Source organism: Episyrphus balteatus, chromosome 3 (assembly GCF_945859705.1).
Source record: "Episyrphus balteatus chromosome 3, idEpiBalt1.1, whole genome shotgun sequence".
NCBI classification, from domain to species: Eukaryota; Metazoa; Arthropoda; class Insecta; order Diptera; family Syrphidae; genus Episyrphus; species Episyrphus balteatus.
Genome location: NC_079136.1, coordinates 22,652,311 through 22,674,902, shown reverse-complemented (window position 1 = coordinate 22,674,902; position 22,592 = coordinate 22,652,311). Strand labels below are relative to the sequence as shown.

General features: G+C 31.2%; 4 protein-coding genes across 4 annotated transcripts; 2 read left to right on the top strand and 2 right to left on the bottom strand.

Annotated features, from left to right (window-relative positions):
• The first annotated feature begins 9,894 nt into the window (after positions 1 to 9,894).
• Positions 9,895 to 11,606, top strand: LOC129915627 (protoporphyrinogen oxidase). Its single transcript, XM_055995249.1, has 3 exons — positions 9,895 to 9,968; positions 10,080 to 10,397; positions 10,454 to 11,606. The coding sequence occupies exons 2-3, from the start codon at positions 10,100 to 10,102 to the stop codon at positions 11,566 to 11,568; spliced, it is 1,413 nt and encodes a 470-aa protein (XP_055851224.1). The 5' UTR covers positions 9,895 to 9,968; positions 10,080 to 10,099; the 3' UTR covers positions 11,569 to 11,606.
• An 842-nt stretch (positions 11,607 to 12,448) lies between these two features.
• Positions 12,449 to 13,155, bottom strand: LOC129915628 (bolA-like protein DDB_G0274169). Its single transcript, XM_055995250.1, has 3 exons — positions 13,023 to 13,155; positions 12,760 to 12,959; positions 12,449 to 12,697 (listed from the first exon to the last, which is right to left on the bottom strand). The coding sequence occupies exons 1-3, from the start codon at positions 13,054 to 13,056 to the stop codon at positions 12,548 to 12,550; spliced, it is 384 nt and encodes a 127-aa protein (XP_055851225.1). The 5' UTR covers positions 13,057 to 13,155; the 3' UTR covers positions 12,449 to 12,547.
• A 4,342-nt stretch (positions 13,156 to 17,497) lies between these two features.
• Positions 17,498 to 18,288, bottom strand: LOC129915654 (bolA-like protein DDB_G0274169). The gene is made up of 3 exons (XM_055995302.1): positions 18,133 to 18,288; positions 17,902 to 18,080; positions 17,498 to 17,843 (listed from the first exon to the last, which is right to left on the bottom strand). Exons 1-3 carry the CDS (start codon positions 18,164 to 18,166, stop codon positions 17,733 to 17,735), a joined length of 324 nt encoding a protein of 107 aa, XP_055851277.1. The 5' UTR covers positions 18,167 to 18,288; the 3' UTR covers positions 17,498 to 17,732.
• Positions 18,289 to 21,062: 2,774 nt separating this feature from the next.
• On the top strand, positions 21,063 to 22,311 carry LOC129914600 (uncharacterized). Its single transcript, XM_055993924.1, has one exon. It carries the CDS (start codon positions 21,222 to 21,224, stop codon positions 22,269 to 22,271), a length of 1,050 nt encoding a protein of 349 aa, XP_055849899.1. The 5' UTR covers positions 21,063 to 21,221; the 3' UTR covers positions 22,272 to 22,311.
• The last annotated feature ends 281 nt before the right edge of the window (positions 22,312 to 22,592 follow it).

Sequence of the window (22,592 nt, the reverse complement as noted above, 5' to 3'; positions counted from 1 at the left end):
TATTTTTAAGTAGAAATTATTATGTATTTTTTTTTTTTTTTTTGTTATTCTTAAGGATATGTTTAATTAATTTAAAATATTTGTTTTCTATTTTTATTTGTATTTACACAAATAACGCACATTTTTTTTATTATTATTTAAACACTACATGAAAACAGAATACAGGCACATTGATTGTGTTTTATATTTTTTCTATTGATATAAATACATTTAACTTTACACATTTATAAATATTTTAATTATTTTTTATTTAATTAATTAATTTATATATATATATGATTACGGCTTTAAAATATTACATTTATGCACTATTTTTTTTGTTGTTGTTGTCGGTTGCTTTAATTTTTAATTATATTCGAAGCACTATTGAGAATTTATTTATTTTTTTTATATTTTGTAGGTAAGTATGATTTTGTATTTAGAATTGGTTTTGAAATATATAATTTATTTTTGAAATACACTTTGGGTTTAGTATTTTTTTTTTTATTTTTTCTTCCAACTAAGATTCTACATTTATAATTTTTCACTGGTGGTACGATTTTAGTTGGTTGTTCTAAATTGTTTGATTAAATTGTACATCATGCTGCCTTAAATACAAAAAAGGATGAAATTTAATAAAAAATAAAAAAAAAAAAAAATGTCCTTAAAATGCACCACGCGGTAAAATACAAAAAAAAAGGATAACAAAAGAACAACTTCAATGCAGACAACAAACAGATACAGAATGACGAAGCCTTTGGCACAAATACATTCGCATATGTTTAGATGACAAAAAAAAATAGAACTTTTGAAGAATAAAAAAAAAAAACATAAGTTACGATGACACTGTTTACATACTTCTTATCTAACGAGTTACTCATTAGAAACAGCGACGACAAAAAGGACCATAGAGGCACACGCATATGTGTGATGATATGTTTCAAAAAAAGAATAACAACCAAACCATATACATACAGTTAGGTCACTACAGTGATGTAGGTATATGGTTTAGGCAAAAATATAGCGCAAGAACTGACAATGATAAGGATAACAACAGAAATATACAAATATACGAGTTCAAGATACACGGAAAAGGACGAGCGCGACATAGAAAATCCACAGTAGATAGGTCTAGCTTTAAAGAGACGACAAATCGACACACTAACGAGAGAAAGAGAGAACCTTGAATGAGCAATGAGCATTGATATAGGATGTTGTTAAAAAATTAACAACAAATTTTCTGAGAGTTGAAAAAAAAAATGTCCTCTTGAGAGGAAATCCAACTGAGAGACCGAGAGAAAAAAACCTGATCAAAAAGCTCGCTCTTTATCTCTCAGAATGATAATAATCAGCGCAATTTCCTTTTCACTCGTCTCAATTTTATAAATTCGTGAGGATTTTCCTTTTTTTCTGCCGATTTCCTTTTTTTTTTGTGCCTGAGCCGTTTGCCCGAGATTTTTTTCAAAATTTCGATGACACATGTACCTCTATACTCCCGAAATCATTATTTATCCAATTTTTTTTTCTTGGTTAATATTTTCAAAACTATTAAAGAAAAGGATATATTTCCTGGTTATATTTTTCTTCTATTAATGGAAAATGTCCGAGGTATCCTTTTTTTTTTTCCTTATTCGTCTTCTATGAAGCCGTCGTGGTCGTTTTCGTCGATGTTCGTATGTAAAGCACAGTGCCCTAGTTTTTCCACCACACACATACACACATTCACTCTCATACAATATCAGGCATATGAATACATTTCTATTATATACACATTTTCAAATGGATTTTCCCCATTATCCTTGTTAAGGAAAAATTTCAATTTTTCAACGAATTTAATGCAGAAAATTGTATTTATTTAACCGATTTTCACGATCCTCGATCACAGTTTTACACATCGAAAATAAATTCGAATTCGAAAGTAGAAGAATTTTTCTTCTTTTATGAAATTTGCAACAATAATTTTTGGTCGAAATTGTTACTTAACGGTGAGTAGGATTTTTTAAAGATTTTCTGGCAATTATCCAGTAGAATTATATATTTTAGCAGACAAATTAGCATAGAACAGGGATTTATTCTTACATTATTTTTTTTTTTTTGTTTAAAGAAAAATATAAAATGAAAATTTTTTCTTCACTATATTAATACATATATATATATATATATATATATGTATAATGTATGTATGTGTACACTTTGCTTCGAACGACGGACACAGCACACAAAACCTTCCTCGATTAAAGCCGATACTATTCTGAGGAATGAAAATTTTCCCAAATGAGAAAATGAGTTTTCCTTTGGTTAGTTTTTGGGTAAGAGGAGGTGAGCGGTTGAACTTTTCATCTTGCGGCGGTAGGGAAAAGCTCTGAATCAATATATCTTTGACTTGGTGAGATGCACTAGCGCATGCGAATTAAAAAAAAATTATTTTGTAGATAGGGAATTGCTCAGGTTGTCGTGGGAAATTTTTCGGTACGGTTTGTTTTGTTGTTTAGTTGGTGCTGCTGGTGGTGCTGTTGGTCTTTAAAAAATGCTGCTTGGGTTTGATATGGTGGATATTGGTTGTGCTACTGCTGCTGCTGCTGCTGCTGGTACACTATGCTACTTTACGTGTCGTCTGTTTTGTGCTCAACCTTTTTTTATGATTGTATGATGGAGAGGGTGGAGTGGTAGCTATAAGGGTAGTAGAGTAGGGAAAGGTTGAAAACATCCCTTTGGCCAAGTTAAGAGCAATTTTTTTTGTTTTTTTTTTTTTTTATTTTTGTTGGTGTCCTGCGGAAAGGATGTCACAAGTTGGCGACAACACGCATATTTAGTCTAGGTTTTTTGGTTGGCACTGTAATTATGTACTTGTTGGAGATTTCTGTGTGTGCTCTGTGAGGAGCTGGGGCAATGGAGCTGCGGGACTATTGGTGCAGCACAACGACAGCACAACACAGCAGGAAGGAAAATACACAACACGGTGGATGGTGGTGAGATTCAATTCGATTCGAAGTATTTACCTCGTTTTGGGAGGGCTATTATATTTTATTGGATTTTGTTCAATTTCTTTCGTTCTCTACGGGTAAAGTGTTTTTATTGATTTTGAGGTTACTACTTGAGTTACTGGTAATTATTGTTGTTATTTGATCTAATTCCGGTATAGTGTGGTATACACTTTGAGTATAGGTATATTTTTATATTATTTGGAAGAGGTTCAAATTTTGCGGGAAAATACAAAAAAGAAAAAAACAAAATAGATATACCTACAGTTGAAAATTTAAAAAGGATTTAGTGAGAATTTATGTTTTTACATAGGTATATAGTCAGAATAGTATACAATAGTATCATTTGTATAGTGAGTTTTTGTTCGTTTTGAAATGGATTAAGTATGTCAAATGCAGCAGGTGTAGTTTTTCTCATGCATTTTATGACAGTTTAATTTTTAAACAGAGGGTAGGTATGTTTTGAATAAGGGAAATGATTCTTATAGAGAAACATTGTGGATTAAATGGATTAACGTTTTGAAGTTGATAAGAAAAGGGCAGTATTTTTCGATGATTTTAAAATAACGCACATAAAAATTGATCAACTGCTTTAAATTTAAAAAAAAAAAAAAATGGTTAAGTTCCTTAAGGGATCTGTAACTTTTCTTTACTCGTAGTACATAGTTGAGGGTAGTAATACTATTGTTCTGAGTACTGGTCAGTTCATTAAGATCATATTATGACAAATTATTCGATTTCTGCTGTTTTGGAAGTATTTAGAAAATAATCGATTAAAGAAAGTCTTTGGGTCCTTATTCTTGTTCTTGCTCAGTACAGTTACAACTTTGATGTTTTCAGTCAGCATTTCTATACCAGCCGATGAAAATCTTTTTCGTTGAGTACCTAGATCTTAAGGATTTTATCGACATACAAATTACTAAAACACACAATTAACTAAAACTAAATCTGAGCTTTGTTATTATTCCTTATTTCAAATATCTTAAGTCTCAAAGAAATCATTAATATTGAATGTAGTTCCCTATACTGCCCATAATCTCGTAAAGGCCCTAACTACAAAATTTTCGATTTTGATTTTTTTGCATATTTGGAGTTAGGGCATTGTCTCTGAGATATCCTCAATTATTTTTCTAGCCTAGGTCTTCAAATACGTCAGAAAATTCAAAATGTACTTTTGATTTTTTTTTTTCATTTTTATATGAAAATTGCGATATTAGATTTACTGTTTCCCTCTATAACTCAGAAGTAAGAGAAGTGTAGTTAGGGCCTTTACGAGATTATGGGCAGTATAATCCATATAAGCTCCACGAGAGTCTCTGCGGCCCACGTGTAAAATAATTTGCTACTCGTCTTACAAATTCATTATAATAAAGGATAGACAATTACACAACAACAATTTATCATTAATTGCTCGTTATAAACTCATAAGTTTGATATTTATTTCTCTATATATAACAGAAATAAACACATAAATAAACAAAGAGCGCTGTACTATCGCACTTAAATTAATTTGTTTGGTAAGTAAATATGTATAAGCACTGTCTAGTCTGAAAGTAATGATGAATTGTTATTAAAACCTCGTTTACCATTTAACAATGAGTTAAAAATAGAAATGTATTTATATAAAAATCACTCAAAGGATAAATACGGAGTCTTTTACAGCATATTAGACTGGTCTTGACCTTCAAATGTTTAATTTTTGCGCTTATAGTAACTAAATTCATGGTTCAGAATATATTTAAGGGTCTTTTTGAGACCCTTAAATTGAAGAAAAATTATATCTAAATTTTCAAACCGGTGAGTTTTTATTACTTGATAGATGCTATTTTTTGATAATGCATGTTTCAAACATTTCATGCCATATGTTTTGCTTTTTTTAAGTTACACTAGGAGTATGTTATTTAATCAACTAATAAACACGCTTTTACAATGCACTAAAATAATAAATCAAAATATTTATCAAGCAATAGTAAATTTGATTCTTGAAGTAAATTGCTAGTTGAAAAAATAATTACGCATACACCCCAGTAACCCATTCGTATACAGGATGATTTTGATTTACCAGCACTATGTAGCACCGTGTAGGTTGGATTGAGACACGACAAAAATAGTATAAGAGAGAGGTCTATTCCCCTCTGTTTAACTGGAAATAGGCAAATAAGAAATTTATAATAAATATATATAAAAGCTAAAAAAAAAAATCTGTATTCTTAATTGGACAAAGTGATTGTTAAATATTCCATAGTTAATGTATTATAACGAAAAAAAAATAACAAAAATAATAAAAAATTATTAAAATTATTTTTATCTTAAGTGGAGCGATTGAATATAATTCAATTTTAAAGTTCAAGTGACCTCAACTTCAAAGCGTTTCGCCTAGGTACGACAGTGGGCTCATCAGTTAATGTTTTAATTAATGTATTATTCCTTCATGTTAAATCTTTTTGTCAAAAATACAGTTAATTATGTAAGCTACAATCGAGAAGTGGACACTGTGTCGTATGTGTGACATTTATTTCTATTGAACAATACAAGCGGCAGTTAAAAAATACAAACTTTTGCGATAATTTTCTTACTTTTTATATTAATGAAATATCCTATTCAAAGTTTGAGTTTAGAGTAATGTTTAAATATACAGGCTTGGCCACACTGGAGGATATGCGGTATAGCGGTAACGATATTTGTACTAAAAAAATTCCACACCTGAACGTTGATGTGTCAGTTTGGAATTTTTTTCATACAAGTACCCTCACCGCTACCCGTACCGCTACCGCATACCCTCCAGTGTGGCCAAGCCTTACATCAAGCAAGTGAGTATGTTTGAGGCATTGGGTAACTTTTTAATATTTTAATTATAAAGGAAGAAGAATTATATGATATGTTATGTTAATGTATATAATGTTCAATTTCTCAATATCACTGAATCACTATAGATTAAAAATTTTAGCGGCTCTTATTTAAAAAGGCGTTTATTTTGATGTCCGTATAAAATAATAAGCAATGCATTTATTTTTATTGCAAAAGTAGAAAAGTCGTGGGCGAAAATGTGCTATGTCATTGCTCTTACTTGTCCGACGCATTAATGAAACATGCAACTGAAAACAGAACTAAATATTGAAGCGTGTGTTGAAACAGATTCCATCATCGTATTCTGGATATAAACCAAGAATACCGCTTAACATGCAACCCACCAATGTCTTGCGGGAAAAGTTCTCGCTAAGAGATCTTCGTATGCAGAATACAACCAAAATTTTTTAATAAGAATGTTTTTTCTACCATTCGTATATTGGCGCTTTTTTGTTGACTGTAGCTGTACATATTGCCTTTGCACATGTCTATATTTCAACCTTAAATAAAAAAATTTTATTGCCAAAGATTTAGTACACAAAGAGCCAATTTTTAATAGACAGTAAAACAGTGAGTTAGTATTTATTCTCCAGATAGATATAAAATCAGTCAGATATATGTAGCTTATTCCTTTAATAAAACATTTAATAGACGATTTCAGAGACGAATAAATATTATTCTAACTTCTAAGGAATAATCTCAACAAAAATATTGTGTCAATTATTGTCAAAGCTGTTTTGAAGAAAATATCGATAAGAAATACATACAGCGGAACACAAGAAAACAAAAACGATTATGAAAAAAGACGTTTAATTTTAAATATTTTTGAATTTGACACTTTTTGTTTGTTTTTTTTATTCGTCGAACAGTTAAGGCTTGGCCACACCGGAGGGTATGCGGTAGTGGTACGGGTAGAGGTAACGGTACTTGTTTGAAAAAAATTCCAAACTGACACATCAACGTTCAGATGTTGAATTTTTCTCATACAAATATCGTTACCGCTACCCGTACCGCTACCGCATACCCTCCGGTGTGGCCAAACATTTAATTGACTGTTTATTAGCAGATTGAAAAATCGGCTCTAAATGAATTAAATATATCATGGGTCACTGTGGTGTATGTGTAATGTTTTTTTTTATGTACCCACAATTTATTTATTCTTATTTTAATTACATATTTTGAAATCGATCATCGAACATCTTGACTTGGGAAAATGAAGGGCACAATGTACAAACATTCGTAGTAGTGCCCTTAGGGTAGTGTAATTCCGTCTGATGCAATTCTTTCAAAAATTGTTTTGTTTATGATTTTTGGTACACTTTTTTTCGTGGTTTGTTTAAAAAAAATAGACTTTTAAGTCCAGTTCTCTAAAAACTTGTCTTTAAAATCTAAAAGCTTGGATTATTTGGGTTTTCTAACTTTCCACCAACTTCTCACTCTTCCTCTTTTATTTTTGCATGTGATTACTGATATGCTTTTAATTTAAAATTGAAAACGATAGTAAGAAAAAAGCAGAAAAAGTTACAAAATCATTTTTTTAAAGCATAAATCAAGATCAACAATATTAATTAATTTCATTTAATTTAACTTTCCAATACAAATGGAAACTTTTGAATCTGTATACTTTATCAAAGCTGTTCTGAGCATTACGGCATACGTTCGTTGACGTTTTGACTATTGCTCTCTCTATTTAATCTGAAGAAAATCATAGAGACATAAAGCGTCAATACGTTAACGTACACTGAGGGAAAAGCCACCATAAAACAACATAAAATCAATGAAAACCACATTGATTTAACTAATATTTTGCGTTGAAGATGAACATTTCAAAATCAACATGAAAAAAGGTTAATTTTTGATGGTTTCGTATCTTAAAGTCACATAAATCAAAGTAGTTCATCTTTGAAACAAAGACGTTTCAACTTCAATTTATTTTTTCCCTCAGTGTACGTATGCGGTAGTTCGACCCCTGATTTTTCCATTCGAATTCTATTTTCTCCCGTTTTCGAATGTAAGCGTGTTTTCATTAGAGCCCAAATGAGATAATTTCGCAATTTACCTCATTTCGAATGTCAAAATCTATAGAAAAAAATTGAATTTGAAATCTGAACTACCCGACTAACAAATTTGCTTCTATAAAGCTTTACAGGTGTTAATGTAGCTCCTGTAAAGCTTTGTAGAAGAGATATTGTTTGTTGGGTAACCTCATTTGCGAAATCATCGCATTTGGGTTCTAGTAAAAACAGACTATTGGCTGCTCCGAGTTCCGTATTCGAACACATTTTGCGGATTCACCGGAAAACAATATTCTCCAACAAAAAAGTCGAATGGAAATCAGAACAACCGTTTTTAATCCGTACGGATTCAATTTTCGTTTCCGTTTTCAAATTCGAACGACTATTAGAATAGCCGGTGTGTATACACCTAATAAAAAAATTGCGTTGGCAAAAAAAATTAATTATTTTAATAATTCAAACATTTCTTGCCATACACTTTGCTCTTTTAAGTTAAAACGCCCAAAAAATATGCAGTTTTAACAACCGAAAAGCGATTTTATAATGCACTAAAAATTCAAAAGTTCTAGTTTAAAAATTAAAATAAAGTTACGTATACACCACAGTCACCCATTCATATAAAATAAAATCTCTTAGGTATAATTCACAAGTATTTTTTAAACTTTTTAAGGCTTGGCCACACCGGAGGGTATGCGGTAGCGGTACGGGTAGAGGTAACGGTACTTGTATGAAAAAAATTCCAAACTGACATATCAACGTTCAGATGTGGAATTTTTTTCATACAAATATCGTTACCGCTACCCGTACCTCTACCGCATACCCTCCGGTGTGGCCAAGCCTTTATTATTTATTAAACTATACAGAAAACAAAAAAATATTTAACTATTTCTTTACCATTAGTAAAACAAATTTCAGAATAAGTCTATTTTAATGTAATTCGTGTTACCCATAGAAAGTAGAATAAAGGCAAAAGTTGAAGATTCCTTCAACCTTCAAACTACTCACAACAGCTATGGCAACAAATCAATTTTTGTTTTCATTTAGACTCAAAATAATTTACCAAAAAGCTTTATTAGGTGTGTTTTTTTGTTTATCTATAGGTATAGATTTTGTGCAAAAAAACGACATCGGGATTTTTGAAATCCATGCAAACATTTGGCACCACTGTACATATACTTTGGCAGCTGTCTGTCAAAAATGTTGCTTTTGTTTTATTTTTATTTTAACTCCGTAGTGGGAAGGCCATTACATCCATGTTGGATGCAAACAAAAATTTTCATTTGGCCATGGCATCCATGTTGGATTCAAAAAAATTGTTTTTTTCACAAAAAACCAAAAATTATCTGTATATTCTTAGCTACATTTTAAGACCATGACCATTAACATTAGTTGCGTCGTTCTTGTGTTATAAGCGTTTGAAGGTAGCCATATTGAATTTTTTTTCGATTTTTTAAAAATCAAATGTGAAAACTTTTCTATTTTTATTTCTAATTTTTCGAAAAAACTTTGGTAATTTTATATACATATCTGCTCAAAAATCTTATCAGGATCCATTTAAGACTTTTATCTGAAAAGTGCATTGCGTATATCTCGAGATATTAACATTTCAATGCAACCATGTCAAACAAATTTTTGATTATTTTTTTCTATGAGAGTTTTTTCAAACCTCGTTTTCTCCGCTTTTTTTTTTGTTAATATTTTCAGATATTTTTGTATGAACACAACAAATAAAGTACCTTGGCACTACTGTTTTTATCGAGAGAAAGTAAAATCTGGATAATTATCTGGATTTTTCAAAAATCTATACAGATAAAGTTTTTGTTGTTTTTAACACGTAAATTGTTTTGAATTCAAAAATCTCGATGTCGTTTTTCTGCACAAAATCTATATAGATAAACAAAAAAACACACCTATTGTGTGAAAAAAATCATACCAAAAATATACCGAGTGTGTGCACCAAAGTATCTGCTGCACAGGGTAGAACAATAGTTTCAGAAGACTGAACACGCCTAATAAAAATTTACTTTTCGATTCATCAAAAAATTCATTTTTAAACGAATAATAAATAACAGCTGATTTTGACTTGATTTTGAAAATCATCCATTTTTACTGATATGTGAAAGTGTTTTCGAAAACAATAAACTAGGTACTAACTACAAACCGTCTTTAAACATTATTATTATATCATTAATTTAATTTAAAGAATATGACAATAGCTTACAATCATTAATAAGTTTTTATTGAATATAATCTTTAGAAAATTGAAATCTTTCAACTATGCCGGCTGTTTTAGGAGGTGGAATAGGTGGCTTATCAGCCGCCTACTATCTTACTCGTCGCTTCGTGAACCCAGTCACAGTTTATGAAGCATCCAACCGCCTCGGAGGTTGGATTCGTTCCGAGAATCACTACGACGAAAACTTTATATTCGAGGCAGGCCCTCGAACGATAAGAACGAAAGGACCAGCTGCTACCAATACACTTGAACTATTGGAAGATTTAAATTTAAACAAAGATATTTATCCAATTTGTGATACTCATCCGGCGGCAAGAAATCGAATGGTCTATGCAAAAGGTTAGAGAAACAAAATTCTTACAAAGTTGTTTTTTTTAAGCTAATTTTGTTAACAGGTCGACTCAATATGCTTCCAAATAGTTTAACTGGAGCTTTTAAAACCTTACCTCCTTTTACAAAACCCCTCATTTCCGCTCTATTCCATGATCTTAGAGCTGGTAGCAAAAAGCAAAAAATAAACGACGAGTCAATGTATGATTTTGTTGAAAGGAGGTTTGGTAAAGAAATCGCTGATTATGCAATCAGTCCAATGATTTGTGGCATTTGTGCTGGCAATGCCAAAGAAATCAGTGTTAGATTTCTAATGAATGATCTTTTTGAATGGGAACAAAAACATGGTGGTGTTATTAAAGGACTTCTTTTTCGAGATAAAAAGAAAGCTATAAAGAAACAATCAGAAGGAGTATTGCCCAAGTTAGCAAAAGATCAAAAATGGAGTATTTACTCTATAAAAGGTGGACTTGAGATGTTACCCAAGACATTGGCCGATTACCTAACAATCTATTCTGATATCCAACTCAATTCCAATTGTCAAAAAGTAACATTTTCAAAAGACGGTTCAGCTGAAATATGTATAAATGACAAAGCTATAACCACTGACCATGTTGTGAGTTCATTGCCAGCCTTTACACTAGCAACTGCCGTCGAAGAACAACACCCAGACTTGGCTGGTCGTTTAAATGAAATTCCCTATGTCGATGTTGCTGTGGTCAATCTTCAATACAGATCGCCAGATTTACTAGAACAAGAAGCATTTGGATTTCTAGTTCCTCCAATTGAAAATCTACCCATTTTGGGTGTGATCTTCGATAGTTGTTGTTTTAATATGCGAGGCAATACTGTCCTCACTTGTATGTTGGGTGGACATTGGTTTGAGAAATTGTTTGGAAAGAATCCAACAGAAAAGGATATACTTGATGTGGCTTTAAAGAATGTTCATGACATTCTGGGAATCGAAGTAGAACCAAAAACTTCTAGGGTACACATACTACGTAAATGTATTCCACAATACACTGTTGGTCATAAAGCACGAGTAGATGGAATTCGAGATTATGTTAAGAAACATAAACTCCCTTTGAGTTTGTGCGGATCAGCTTTTGATGGGGTAGGGGTAAATGATGTAATTTTATCTTCAAGGAATCAAGTGGATCATATTGTAGGTTGTCAATAAAAAAAAATGGAAAAGGTTGTTTTATTTTTTATTTTAAATAATTTGTTTTATTTATTTTCCAAAAAATTATTTAAGAGTATCATCGGACGAGAAACTTAAGGCGAACACACATACTAGACAAGGAATCTGCAGCCCTTCTTAAGCACTAATTTAATTCATCTGAATTACATAAGGACACTAAATTATTAATGTATAAGACCTTAGTAAGGCCAATTATAGCATATATGGTTTCCTAGTCTGGTTTCATATATCTCTTTCGGTGGCAATGTTTTGAAAGGGTGTGGCAAGTGGCATCATAATGCAACATTGTATAGAGAATCAAAAATAGTACACTTATTGTCATACCTTTGATTGCCAAGAAAAGATTATCTGGGCTTGAATTCCATGACAACTTACTTTTAAAAAATGTACGTGACGATAATATAGATTTTGCTATTCAAGACAGATATTATATTTCACCGGTAAGTATTTTAAATCAAAGATCTGGGGAAATTTTTGAAACAGAAAATGATAACCCCTCTCACCTCCCACCTCTATTTAAAAGAAAGCTCTGCAAATCATAGAGGTTGAAACTATCATAACTTCTATTCTTAACAATTTTATTGAACTTTTAGGTTACTTTTTTTATTTTTATTGAAGAACGTTAAGTAAAAACAAATCTTTAACTAAAACTACATACTTTAATTAAAACAAAAAATCTACTGTCTAATAATATTATTCTTATTTAATTTTGTGTTGTTTTGTTTTTGTTATTTCTACAAATGTAAAATATTTATGTGTTAATATTGAGCAAACACTTGTCCTACTAATTTATGTTGTACCTATGTTATTTGGAACTTAATATTTATTCATGTGTTATCTATTGAATATACCAGACCAATCTTAAGTCAGTAATATTATTAATTTTAAGAATTTTTGTAAAAAAAAAAAACAAAGTACTTTATTTTTTGTTAATTAAGCCTCAATAAAATTTATTCATTTATTTTCCAAAACCTCCTCGACAATTGGGACTTGGTTCAACTTCGTAAGAAGGATCCCATTGTTTTGGGGTTTTAGCTTCGATTGATAGAGCATGCACGAAGTTCCCTTCAAGTTTGGTTTTCACCAGGTCATTTACCAAACGATGTCGCTATAAGAAGATAAATTTATATTGATTAATTCATATCGATGTTGATTGTTAAGATATTTTACTTTAATTAAAGGAAGATCATTGAATTTGTCCGATACAACTAAAACTTTGAAATGGGATTCAGAACCTTTAGGAACATTATGCATATAAGATTCGTTAATAATTTCCATATGAACTGGTGATAGATTCTCGGAAAGTGTTTCACGAATTGCAACTTCAATTGGACCTGACATGCTTGAGTAAAACTTTTTCTCAGAAGCAACTGAAAATTAGAAGTTGTTGATTAATTTTTCTAAATAAAAAAGTAAGTAAAATTCGTACTTACCGCTTATAACTTTTAATAAATTTTGTCTTAACATTTTGCGACTGCTTTGGTGTTTGATAACAACTTGGAAACAGATGATTTCTGTCAAAATTGAGCAATTTTTTATTTGTTGCTAAAAAAAAGTCTATTGTGACTTTGCCATAATAGGGTACATTTAGGACAAAAATTTTACTATTGCCAGTTTGGAATTGGAAATTGTTTTTATATACATAAGGCAGAAGAAATCTATCAGAGGAAATCTTTTTAAAAATAGTTTAATATTTTAAGATTTAAAAAAAAAATTTTATGTATTAATTAATGGTCTATAGGTCGTTTCAAATCAAAAGTCCTGACTCAGAGTTTATTTTCTCCCTTCCAATAAAATTGAGAACAAATAAACAAAAAACTCAATTTTATTGGCTCATTGCGACAGATCAACTCAAAAATAACAACAAATCATGCTTGTTTGAATGAAAGAAATGCTAGAGAAAAAAATAAGCAAACGAAAAATCTGAATTTGTATATTAATGATTTCTATGGTGACGACTCCAAAATAATTGAAAAATAAAAATAAGATATTTACTGCCCAATTATCAGTGGCGTACGTTGATTCGTCGGGGCCCCGGGCAAGACTAAATTTTGGGGCCCCTTTGATATTTGTGGGCCCCTTTAATGTTTTAATATGTTCGTAATGCACTTTGCTATACTTACATAAAACTTCAATCTTAAAAGAAGTAAATACTTGTACTAGGAGCCCCCAAAATTAAATATTTAGAGACCCCTAACATAAATTTTTTTTAGCTTAGAATTGGTAGTTCTTGGGGCCTCTGTTCTGAAGTAATGTGTACACATTTGATTTTCCATCATCAAACATAGTTTATTTCTTTTGGGGCCCCTGAAAAATTATTTTTGGGGCCTCAAAATTAAGAGCTTAGAGGCCCCTAAAATATAATATAATTTTTTTGGAGCCAAGAATTAATAGGTATTGGGGCCTCTGTTCTGATGTAATATTCGGAATGCCACCAATAACGTAATGTTTTTATTTTGGGCCCTGATGTATTTATGTTGGGACCCCTAAATTGATATTTAATTTTCCATTTGATTGTTTTGAACCACTGAAGTAATAGCTTTTTAGTATCCTCAAATAATATTTGTCATGTCATTAGAAAATTTGATGAATATTTTTGGGCTCCTTAGTAATCCATCAACAAATATAATTTAATTTAAAAAACAATGCTTTTTAATTTTTTTTTTTTTAAGTCCATTTAGGGCCCCTGCAGGACCCTGGCTTGAAGTTGTTTTTTGCTTTTTTGGGGCCCCTAATGTATTATTTGTGGTTGCAAAGATTTTTCAAGTTATATTTTTTGGGATCCTAAGATAAAATTATAATTTTTCTTTTAAAAAAGCAGTTTATTTTTTTTGGGGCCCCTGGGGTAACCTTTTTATCAAATCAATATATATTTTGTGGCTGCCAATGAATTATACATTACACTGAATGACATAATTTGTCTCCCTTGTATCCGAAGTCATTCAAATACATTTTAATTTACTTCGTTACTCAATTTATGCTAACAGTTTCCTTTTCTGCATTGTCTCCGGTGGGGGCCCTGAGTGCGGTCGGGGGCCCCGGTGCGTCGCCCCGCTTGCCCCAAGGGATTGTACGCCCCTGCCAATTATACAAATGAAAAGATGTGAATAGAATTTTAAGTTATGAATTGCTATCATAAAAACTGGACATTTCTGGTCTATCTTCACCTAGTCCTATAACAATATCTTCGGCAAAGTTATTACAACTGCCTTCAATTGATAAATAATTAAATAATTGTATGTTTTTTTGTATTGTCCGCGGATATGGAGTAATGCAAGCCCGGGAGACTTGCCTCTGTTTTCTGAGGCTAACCCAGTGAATCTCACAGACGGATCAATTAATTAAAATAGGGATATCAAGAACTGTTCTTCATTATTTTATCGTTATTTTAGAAAAAGTTCAGCTGCCTCATAAATGCTTCCTTCCAGTAAGCGAATGAGTTTTTTTTATTTTTGCTCAATTTTCCATGGGACTTTTGATTTGAAACAACCTATAGTTTATTATAAAATATTATTTTTCAAATTTTGAATTTTGTGTATACATCAATTTGAATGGCTATGCTCTAGTAGAGTAGAACGATTAAGGGCCGGTTGTACAAATTTTTAATCCGTGATTCAGCAACTTTTATCTTCTGAAATCGGTGTTAAAGTTGCAGTTTAGCACTGGTTCAAGGTCCATTTATGTTAAAATAGCTAAAGTCATGCTTGAACCAAACTAGATCCGGAGTTTATCCGACGAAATCGGAGAGTTAAATTTCTGAACCGAGGCTGACCCACGTTTGTACAACTGGGCCTAAGAAATTACTTCATGTTTTAAGTTTTCTCAGCCGGTTTTGAAAAAGGGCTTAGATCTCCAATGAAAGCGATAACTCAATTTTGAACACTGCTTGAATTCTTTCATCGAGACACTAGAAACATTAGGGGTATTCACAATTCAATGGAAATGGTCTTGTATCGTTGCAAAAGTGTAACATTTTCTTAAACTTAAACAGCCAAATATACAGACTATAATTTTTTTACACTTTTGCACTATACCCTAACCCTATTGCAAAAATAAAATACAATGGTGCAAAATTTGTTTGTTGTAGTTGTAGTAATAGGTAAATAAAATTTAGCACTTCTACACCTTTTCGTTGCACCCGATCGTGAATACCCCTATTAACTGATGATGTTAAATGGCGATGAAGAAAAACAAACAGTTTAGAATCATATTAGAAAACCTTGATGAAATTTTTTTTTTCTTCCTATGGGTTTATCTTTCGATGCTGACTTGTTTTCTGCGCATTTTTCATGTTCTAGGCCTGAGTTATTTTTTACGAACAAACTGCAGATTTTTTGTAAGTCGAACGAATTCAGCTAATCTATTTAGGGTTAAAAGAATGAATTTTTTGACTAGAGAGTGAGCAAAAAAATTAAATGAAGACCTCCACGATGTTAAAAAGAGAGGTAACATTTTTTAGTTTGTATAAGATAAGATCGTATGCCAGGTAAAATAGTTAATCTTAACTCGATGTAGTAGTTTCTTAAATTTTTGAAGTTCCCTAAATATATCGTCGCGTCACGTCGAGTCCTTTTCCTGATAGTAAATTTCTAACGTCCAAGAAATCTAGGAATAGCTCAAGCTACATACGGAAATGTATGACAGCCAATATAAATAATTTCAGTATGCGACCTAGACCTTTATTAAAACTGTTTTGTTACTGAGCTGGTATTCCTCAAGAGCCATGTTAATAGACTTTCTGCACCTAAATCTCTAACTATTATATGAGTCGTTATATAGTTGAAAATAATAGTTGAATTTAAAAAAGAAGTAATAAGTTTTGTTAAACAATCTATTTAGTTGCCAATGCCATTGTAAATAACATATTAATTATATTTTTAAATACCTATTATAATATTTATTGTAATTATTAATAGCAAATTTAGCTAATTAAATTGGGAGAATTCTCTCGTTAAACTTAAATTGCTTATAGCTATTCTTATAAATGTTCTACAAAAATGGAACCAGTTCATATATCGAACCAGTTCTTTTTTTTTTTTTTTTCTTTAGTGTATTTATAATTTCAACATTTCACGTTTTCGTCCACCAAACTCATTCATTCATTTTGCTACATAAGCAGTTTAATATCTACATTAATACCTATTGCATTTTTTCTTAAATTAATGGCCTTACTATGACTTGTGAATCGCTAGAAAAATTTGGCGAATCCAGGTAGTTGAGCCTTTAATAAGCGATTTAGCATTCCAAAATTGATATTGCCACATCATTTTGCAATGCGAGAAGATTGTCGTAGTTTTCTTATCGGAATACCACAATACTATACCACGAATCGAACGTTCGACTTGCGAGTCATAATAAAATCTGTTTTTTTTTTTTTTTTTCAATGTAAAATGTGGAAAGTCATATTTATTGCGATTTTCAACTTACTATTAATTGATAGTTGATAAAAATTAAATTTCGATATCTTATTACTTAATTTAAAAATATTTTGAAAACAGAGAATGGTGCTAGCTAACAGTTATTAATTGAAATCTAATTGAAAAATTCCTTTTAAAATTTGAGCAGTTTCCTCATAAATAAGGTTTTAAAATACCAACTTTCATTATCTATCAACTATCAATAATGATATGATAGTTATGAATCGCAATACGAGTGAGTATTTTTTGAAAAATCTTAAACAGCTCTGTTAAAAAAAAAGCCTATAGAGGAACTTAGGTAGGTAGCCAACTTTTTTTAAAAATATATGTGTCAAAAGAGGATTAATATTGGCTGAAATATTTTGTTTACTTCATAGGAATAGGAACCGTTTAATAGCGGTTAATTTGAATGATACCAACTTCAAAAATAACAATTCATATAGGAAATAACTCTGAAAGCTGTAGTAAAAAAGGAATATCATTTTATAAGATTGAACTTTTTAAATTTGAATTTTATTCGATTATAATTCGTAGCAGTCGGAATAATGTGAACATATAAAAATGACAATCAACAGCTCCCTACGATTCACCTGTCAGCTGTTTACTAGCGCACGTGCATTGTCCTTTTAAAATCCGGCAAACAAAAAATGAGGAATACTTACAATTAAAAAATAGAAAACATTCTGTAACAATTAGAAATCTTCTTTGCTATATCATTTATTTCTCTTATTCTTTTTCTGGCTTCCATTTATTTGGTGTTAATGTTTCAACAGAAAAGGCATGCACCGCTCCACTATCAATTTTTGTTTTGACCAAGTCCGTAACCAAACGATGGCACTATAAATATTTTGGTTAGGTTCTATATTGTACATACATACAAAACAGACAAACTTACTTTAATTAATGGAAGATTATTGAATTTCTCGGATACAATTAAAACTCTAAAATGAGACTCTGACCCATTCGAGCTATCTATTACTTCAAGATGGACTGGTGCCAATTCTTTTGTTAAAATTTCAGTAATTTCTGTACCAATAGGACCCGGTTTTGCGGTAAACGATCTGAGTGTTAACACTAGAATACAGATTTTTTTTATTTTGTTGATATTAAATTAATTTTCACTCACCATTTGCAATTTTTAAAAAACTTTTCCTAAACATGATTTGGTTTTGGTTGGTTTTTGTGTTAAATAACCAAATATTACAAAATTCAAAACAGATGTTATGAATTTTGACAGATGACAGGAGAAATTGAGCAACTTTTTATGGGAAAACACTATTCACAATGGTGAGAAAAATATTTCTTGCAGGGTGATTTAGAGCCGATTTTTCAATCTTCTAATAAACAGTCAGTTAATTGTTCGACGAATAAAGTTATTAGGCTCATAAACAATCAGATAACAAAATTGAATTTTTCAATTAAAAAAACTCTATTTTACAGAATAACAAAAAAAAATGTCAAATTCAAAAATATTCAAAATTAAACGTCATTTTTGTTCATAATTAATTTTGTTTTCTTGTGTTCCCTTATATTTTTTAAACGTGGTCTTTAATTTAGCCCTGATTTTTCAATCGTCAGTTAGACTATCAGAAGAATAAATGTCAATATAAAAAAAACTTTTATTCCTAGGAATAAGCTCTATCTGAGGTTTATCTGACTATTGAAAAATTGGCCCTTAGTGGTCTTTAAATTTGTGAAAAAAAGCATCTTAATAATTTATAATCTCAAAAAAATCCATTTCATCAATATTTTCTTTAAAACAGCTTTGACAATTGACACACTATTTTTGTTGAGATTATTCCTTCGAATAATTTTTATTCGTCTCTGAAAGAAGCAGATAGATTTATTCCTATAATAAATGTTTTATTAAAGGAATAAGCTATATCCGGCTGTTGAAAAATTGATTTTTTCTCTATTTGAGGAATAAGTGCTAACTGACTGTTTAACTGACTATTGAAAAATTGGCCCTTAGAGAAATTATTTATTTATAACTTTTTTAAATTTTGATAACAAACTCAATACGCTACGAAGAACTACAATTTTGTATACATACGTACAAATTTGGTATACGTACTAAGGCTTTTAGCGTAGTATAGTTTCTAATTTTCTATACTAGCAGTGTGTCACGGGTATAATGCTTAAACAAAAAGAATGGGGTCTATTGTGAACACAATTTTCTCTTATAATATTTCTGTTGTTTCAAACATGGGATGGGAATGAAAATGATCATGAAAAGTTTCCCTCGAAATTTATTGGTATCGGTAATAAATTTCCAGGAGAATTTAACTGTCATTGCACACGATTTTTTCTTGCCTAGAAATAAATTCCAAGGTATATTCACGATAACCAAATAGATTCCGAGGGAAAGAAATATTCCGACGAACATGTTCATCTTCGCCATAATTTTCCTATAATCTGCATTGATGAAGATGTCTGCGTTTTGATCTCATCTCTTTATCCAAAATCATGTGGCTCTCAAATACTAGCCGAGTGTTTTATTATTCATGTGGATCAATTTTACGCGTACAACAAAAACAACATGTGTGATTCTGCTCTTTATCCTGATCGTTTTTATTGAACCAAAAATCAGTTCCTATAGCCTGGTACGCTGTTCGAGATAAATTTTAGCTCCCATACAAATTATCGAAAAATTTTATCCGTGCTAAAATGCATCCCATACAAATTATCGATAACATGTATGGGAATTTTATCTCGAACTGCGTACCAGGCTTATACTGGTGTTTAACAGCCTGGGGTCGAATCACGGCACACGTTAACGTTTTGACTATTGCTGTCTCTATTAACATACGTTAACGAACGTATACCGTAATTCGGCCTCTGTTTTCACTGTGTCGTTTAACTTTCGATGCGATAAAAAAGTCAATCGAATTGAAAAATATCTGTTTTGGTATTTTGTATCTCTTTCGACAAAGACATTTGTTAACTATGAACTCGATTTTAATAGAAAAAATAGACAACAAAACAAAAAAATTTCGTTACAATAGATTTTCACAATGCCAAAATTCATTTTTGATGATCGATTTTCGACAAAATTCGTTCAAAATAAATCGTCCAAAATAAACACCGAAAAAACATTGACAACTAGAAAAGTCAAAATGCGACACTGGTGGGAAAAATAAGCAACTACATATACACATCAAAAATCTGGAGCCATAAGAATACATGTGTTTTCATTCAGGTAAAATAATTAATTAAAAAATATAAATGAAATTAATTTCAGAAAAATTACATGTAAATAACTTCATTGACATTTTTTATTTCCGTAGCATTCAAGTTTTTCCCCAAAAACTTAATCAGAATCAGAGAAAAGGAGGCATAAAAAAGATCCATTTGATGTATAATATGAATTAATGAAATAAATACCTTCTTGCGAGGGATGCAATTCTATGCAAAAGTTGTTATGTTATTTCATCGTGTTTTGGTGCAACCATGAATTTTGGATGATTCTTTGAAAAAAAGAAACCATTTTTTAAATATATCATCGAACATATTTTTGGGAGATGAAACATATAAATTTCAAGCTTTCTATATGAGTTGCACTGAAATCACAGTGTCGGTGATAAGCACTCACCCTTGTCTGAAATATAACAAACAAGATTAAATTGAAGTGCCATTAACTTTATAATATTGACCACCTAAGAACTTTTCGTTCATATGACAAATTTTAAGAACAAAATGCAAGGAAAACTACGAGATCACACTTAAACATTAGTTGCAACAAGAGCTTCGATTTTAATAATAGTTTTGCTTTAAATCTATAGTTTGACCTTTTCTTTTTATAAAAACAAGTTTTTACTTTTATTTAAACTGTTGTTTTTACTTTTTATAAATAATTTCATTATAGCACTAATCAATTTTCATATTTATTTCCACAATTTCTGATGCTTGATGTGTATAAGTAGTTTCAGCTTCTTTCCGCCAGGGTACATGGTCCAGTCGTCAATTCACAATAACATTTCTTTACCCTAGACATCAACCATTATCACAATTCGTTACCCATTCACAGTTCATTTCCGGAGACGGAAATCGTCATAACAATTCACACAACAAAAACTGACAGCCAATTAAAATGTTTGTTTTGTTTGTGCATTTTTTATTTTTTCAAAAATCGATAATTATATTACCACTTAATAGATTTCCATAAAGTACATACTACTTTTGCCTGTAATGAATTAGCTTTAAATTGAAAAAAAAATGTCTGCACGATACTTTTACCGTGATGATAGTTTACCCTCCTCCGATTCGGACTCGGATTATCAAGAAGTACAATATTCATCGAGTAGTATCGACAGAAGTAGCATAGGTTCAATTCCTTGGGCTGACGATGCTATCAAACAAAACCAATTAGATTGGGAGAAAGTTGAAAGAATGTTTCGTGGGGAACAAGACTTGTCAGAAGCCGAACCTGAACTTAGAAATGAAATTCTTGAATGGCATAAAAAGTTCCCCAATATTCTACGCTCTCAGAATCCTCCTCTGGGAATTGATAAACTTTCTAGTCTCAGTTTTACATCTGATGATTATAGAGACTATGACGATGGTGATGACGAGGATGACGAACCCGAAGATGGTACTGTCACTCCAACAAACGAAGGTCCTAGTTCCTTATTATACCAACCAAAACATTCAGCAAAGTCTCTAGAACCACTGCCGACCAAACAAATAATCGCACATGAAAAGCTCATAAGTATGCTTGCGAATGACCTCAAAATAAGTTCTATTCCCATGGCTGTAAGACGACTGGGAAATGTTGCTCCACTTGATTTAAAACTAAGTGGTCATAGAGCGCCAATTACACGAAAAGATAATAATGCACATTCTGTTCCTAAATTCACACGCCAATTCGATAGTAGTTCGGGAAGTAATCCTGAGCAGAGTTTATCGAGAAATGGATCAAGTTCAGCTACAATGGCTAGAATGCCACCAATTTTGAAAGTTATCGAAGCAAAGCATAACTTTCAAGAAGCCTATACAAAACATAAAAGCTTTGTTCAATTAACTGCTCCGAATCAAGCACAATCGGCAGCTGTAACGACAAGACGCAGACGATGGTTTCCCCAAGGAGCAGGTCTCAATAGCCAAATCAATAAAAATAATATTATTTTGCCAGCGATAAACTTGCATAGAGTTCATGAAATAGCTCCTCCGCTGGGTGGACGATCAATTTCGGCTGCATTCAATAATCGGCAGATGAGCTGGTCTTATTTGCCTTACAGTGCTGCTAAATTTAAAATACACAAATAGGCGTGATAGCTGCTTTTTTGTTTGTTGGTAAACTATTTTTATATAATAATATTTATTTTAGATGGTAAGCGTGTATGTAGTTTTGCTTCAATGTACAAATTTAATAGAATTATAAAGTTTTTAACCAAATGTAACTAATTGTGTTTTTTTCTTATAAAAGACAACAGGCAGTAACCCTTGTCGCAATGGTAAGTGCTATGGACTTTACGCCTGAGGTCTGGGTTAGTATCTCTACTTTCACCACACAAAAAACATTTTTTTCCAGGGGTATTGCATCTTGCAAAGCCTTCAAGATTGTAATGAAAAAGTGCATCACCCTTA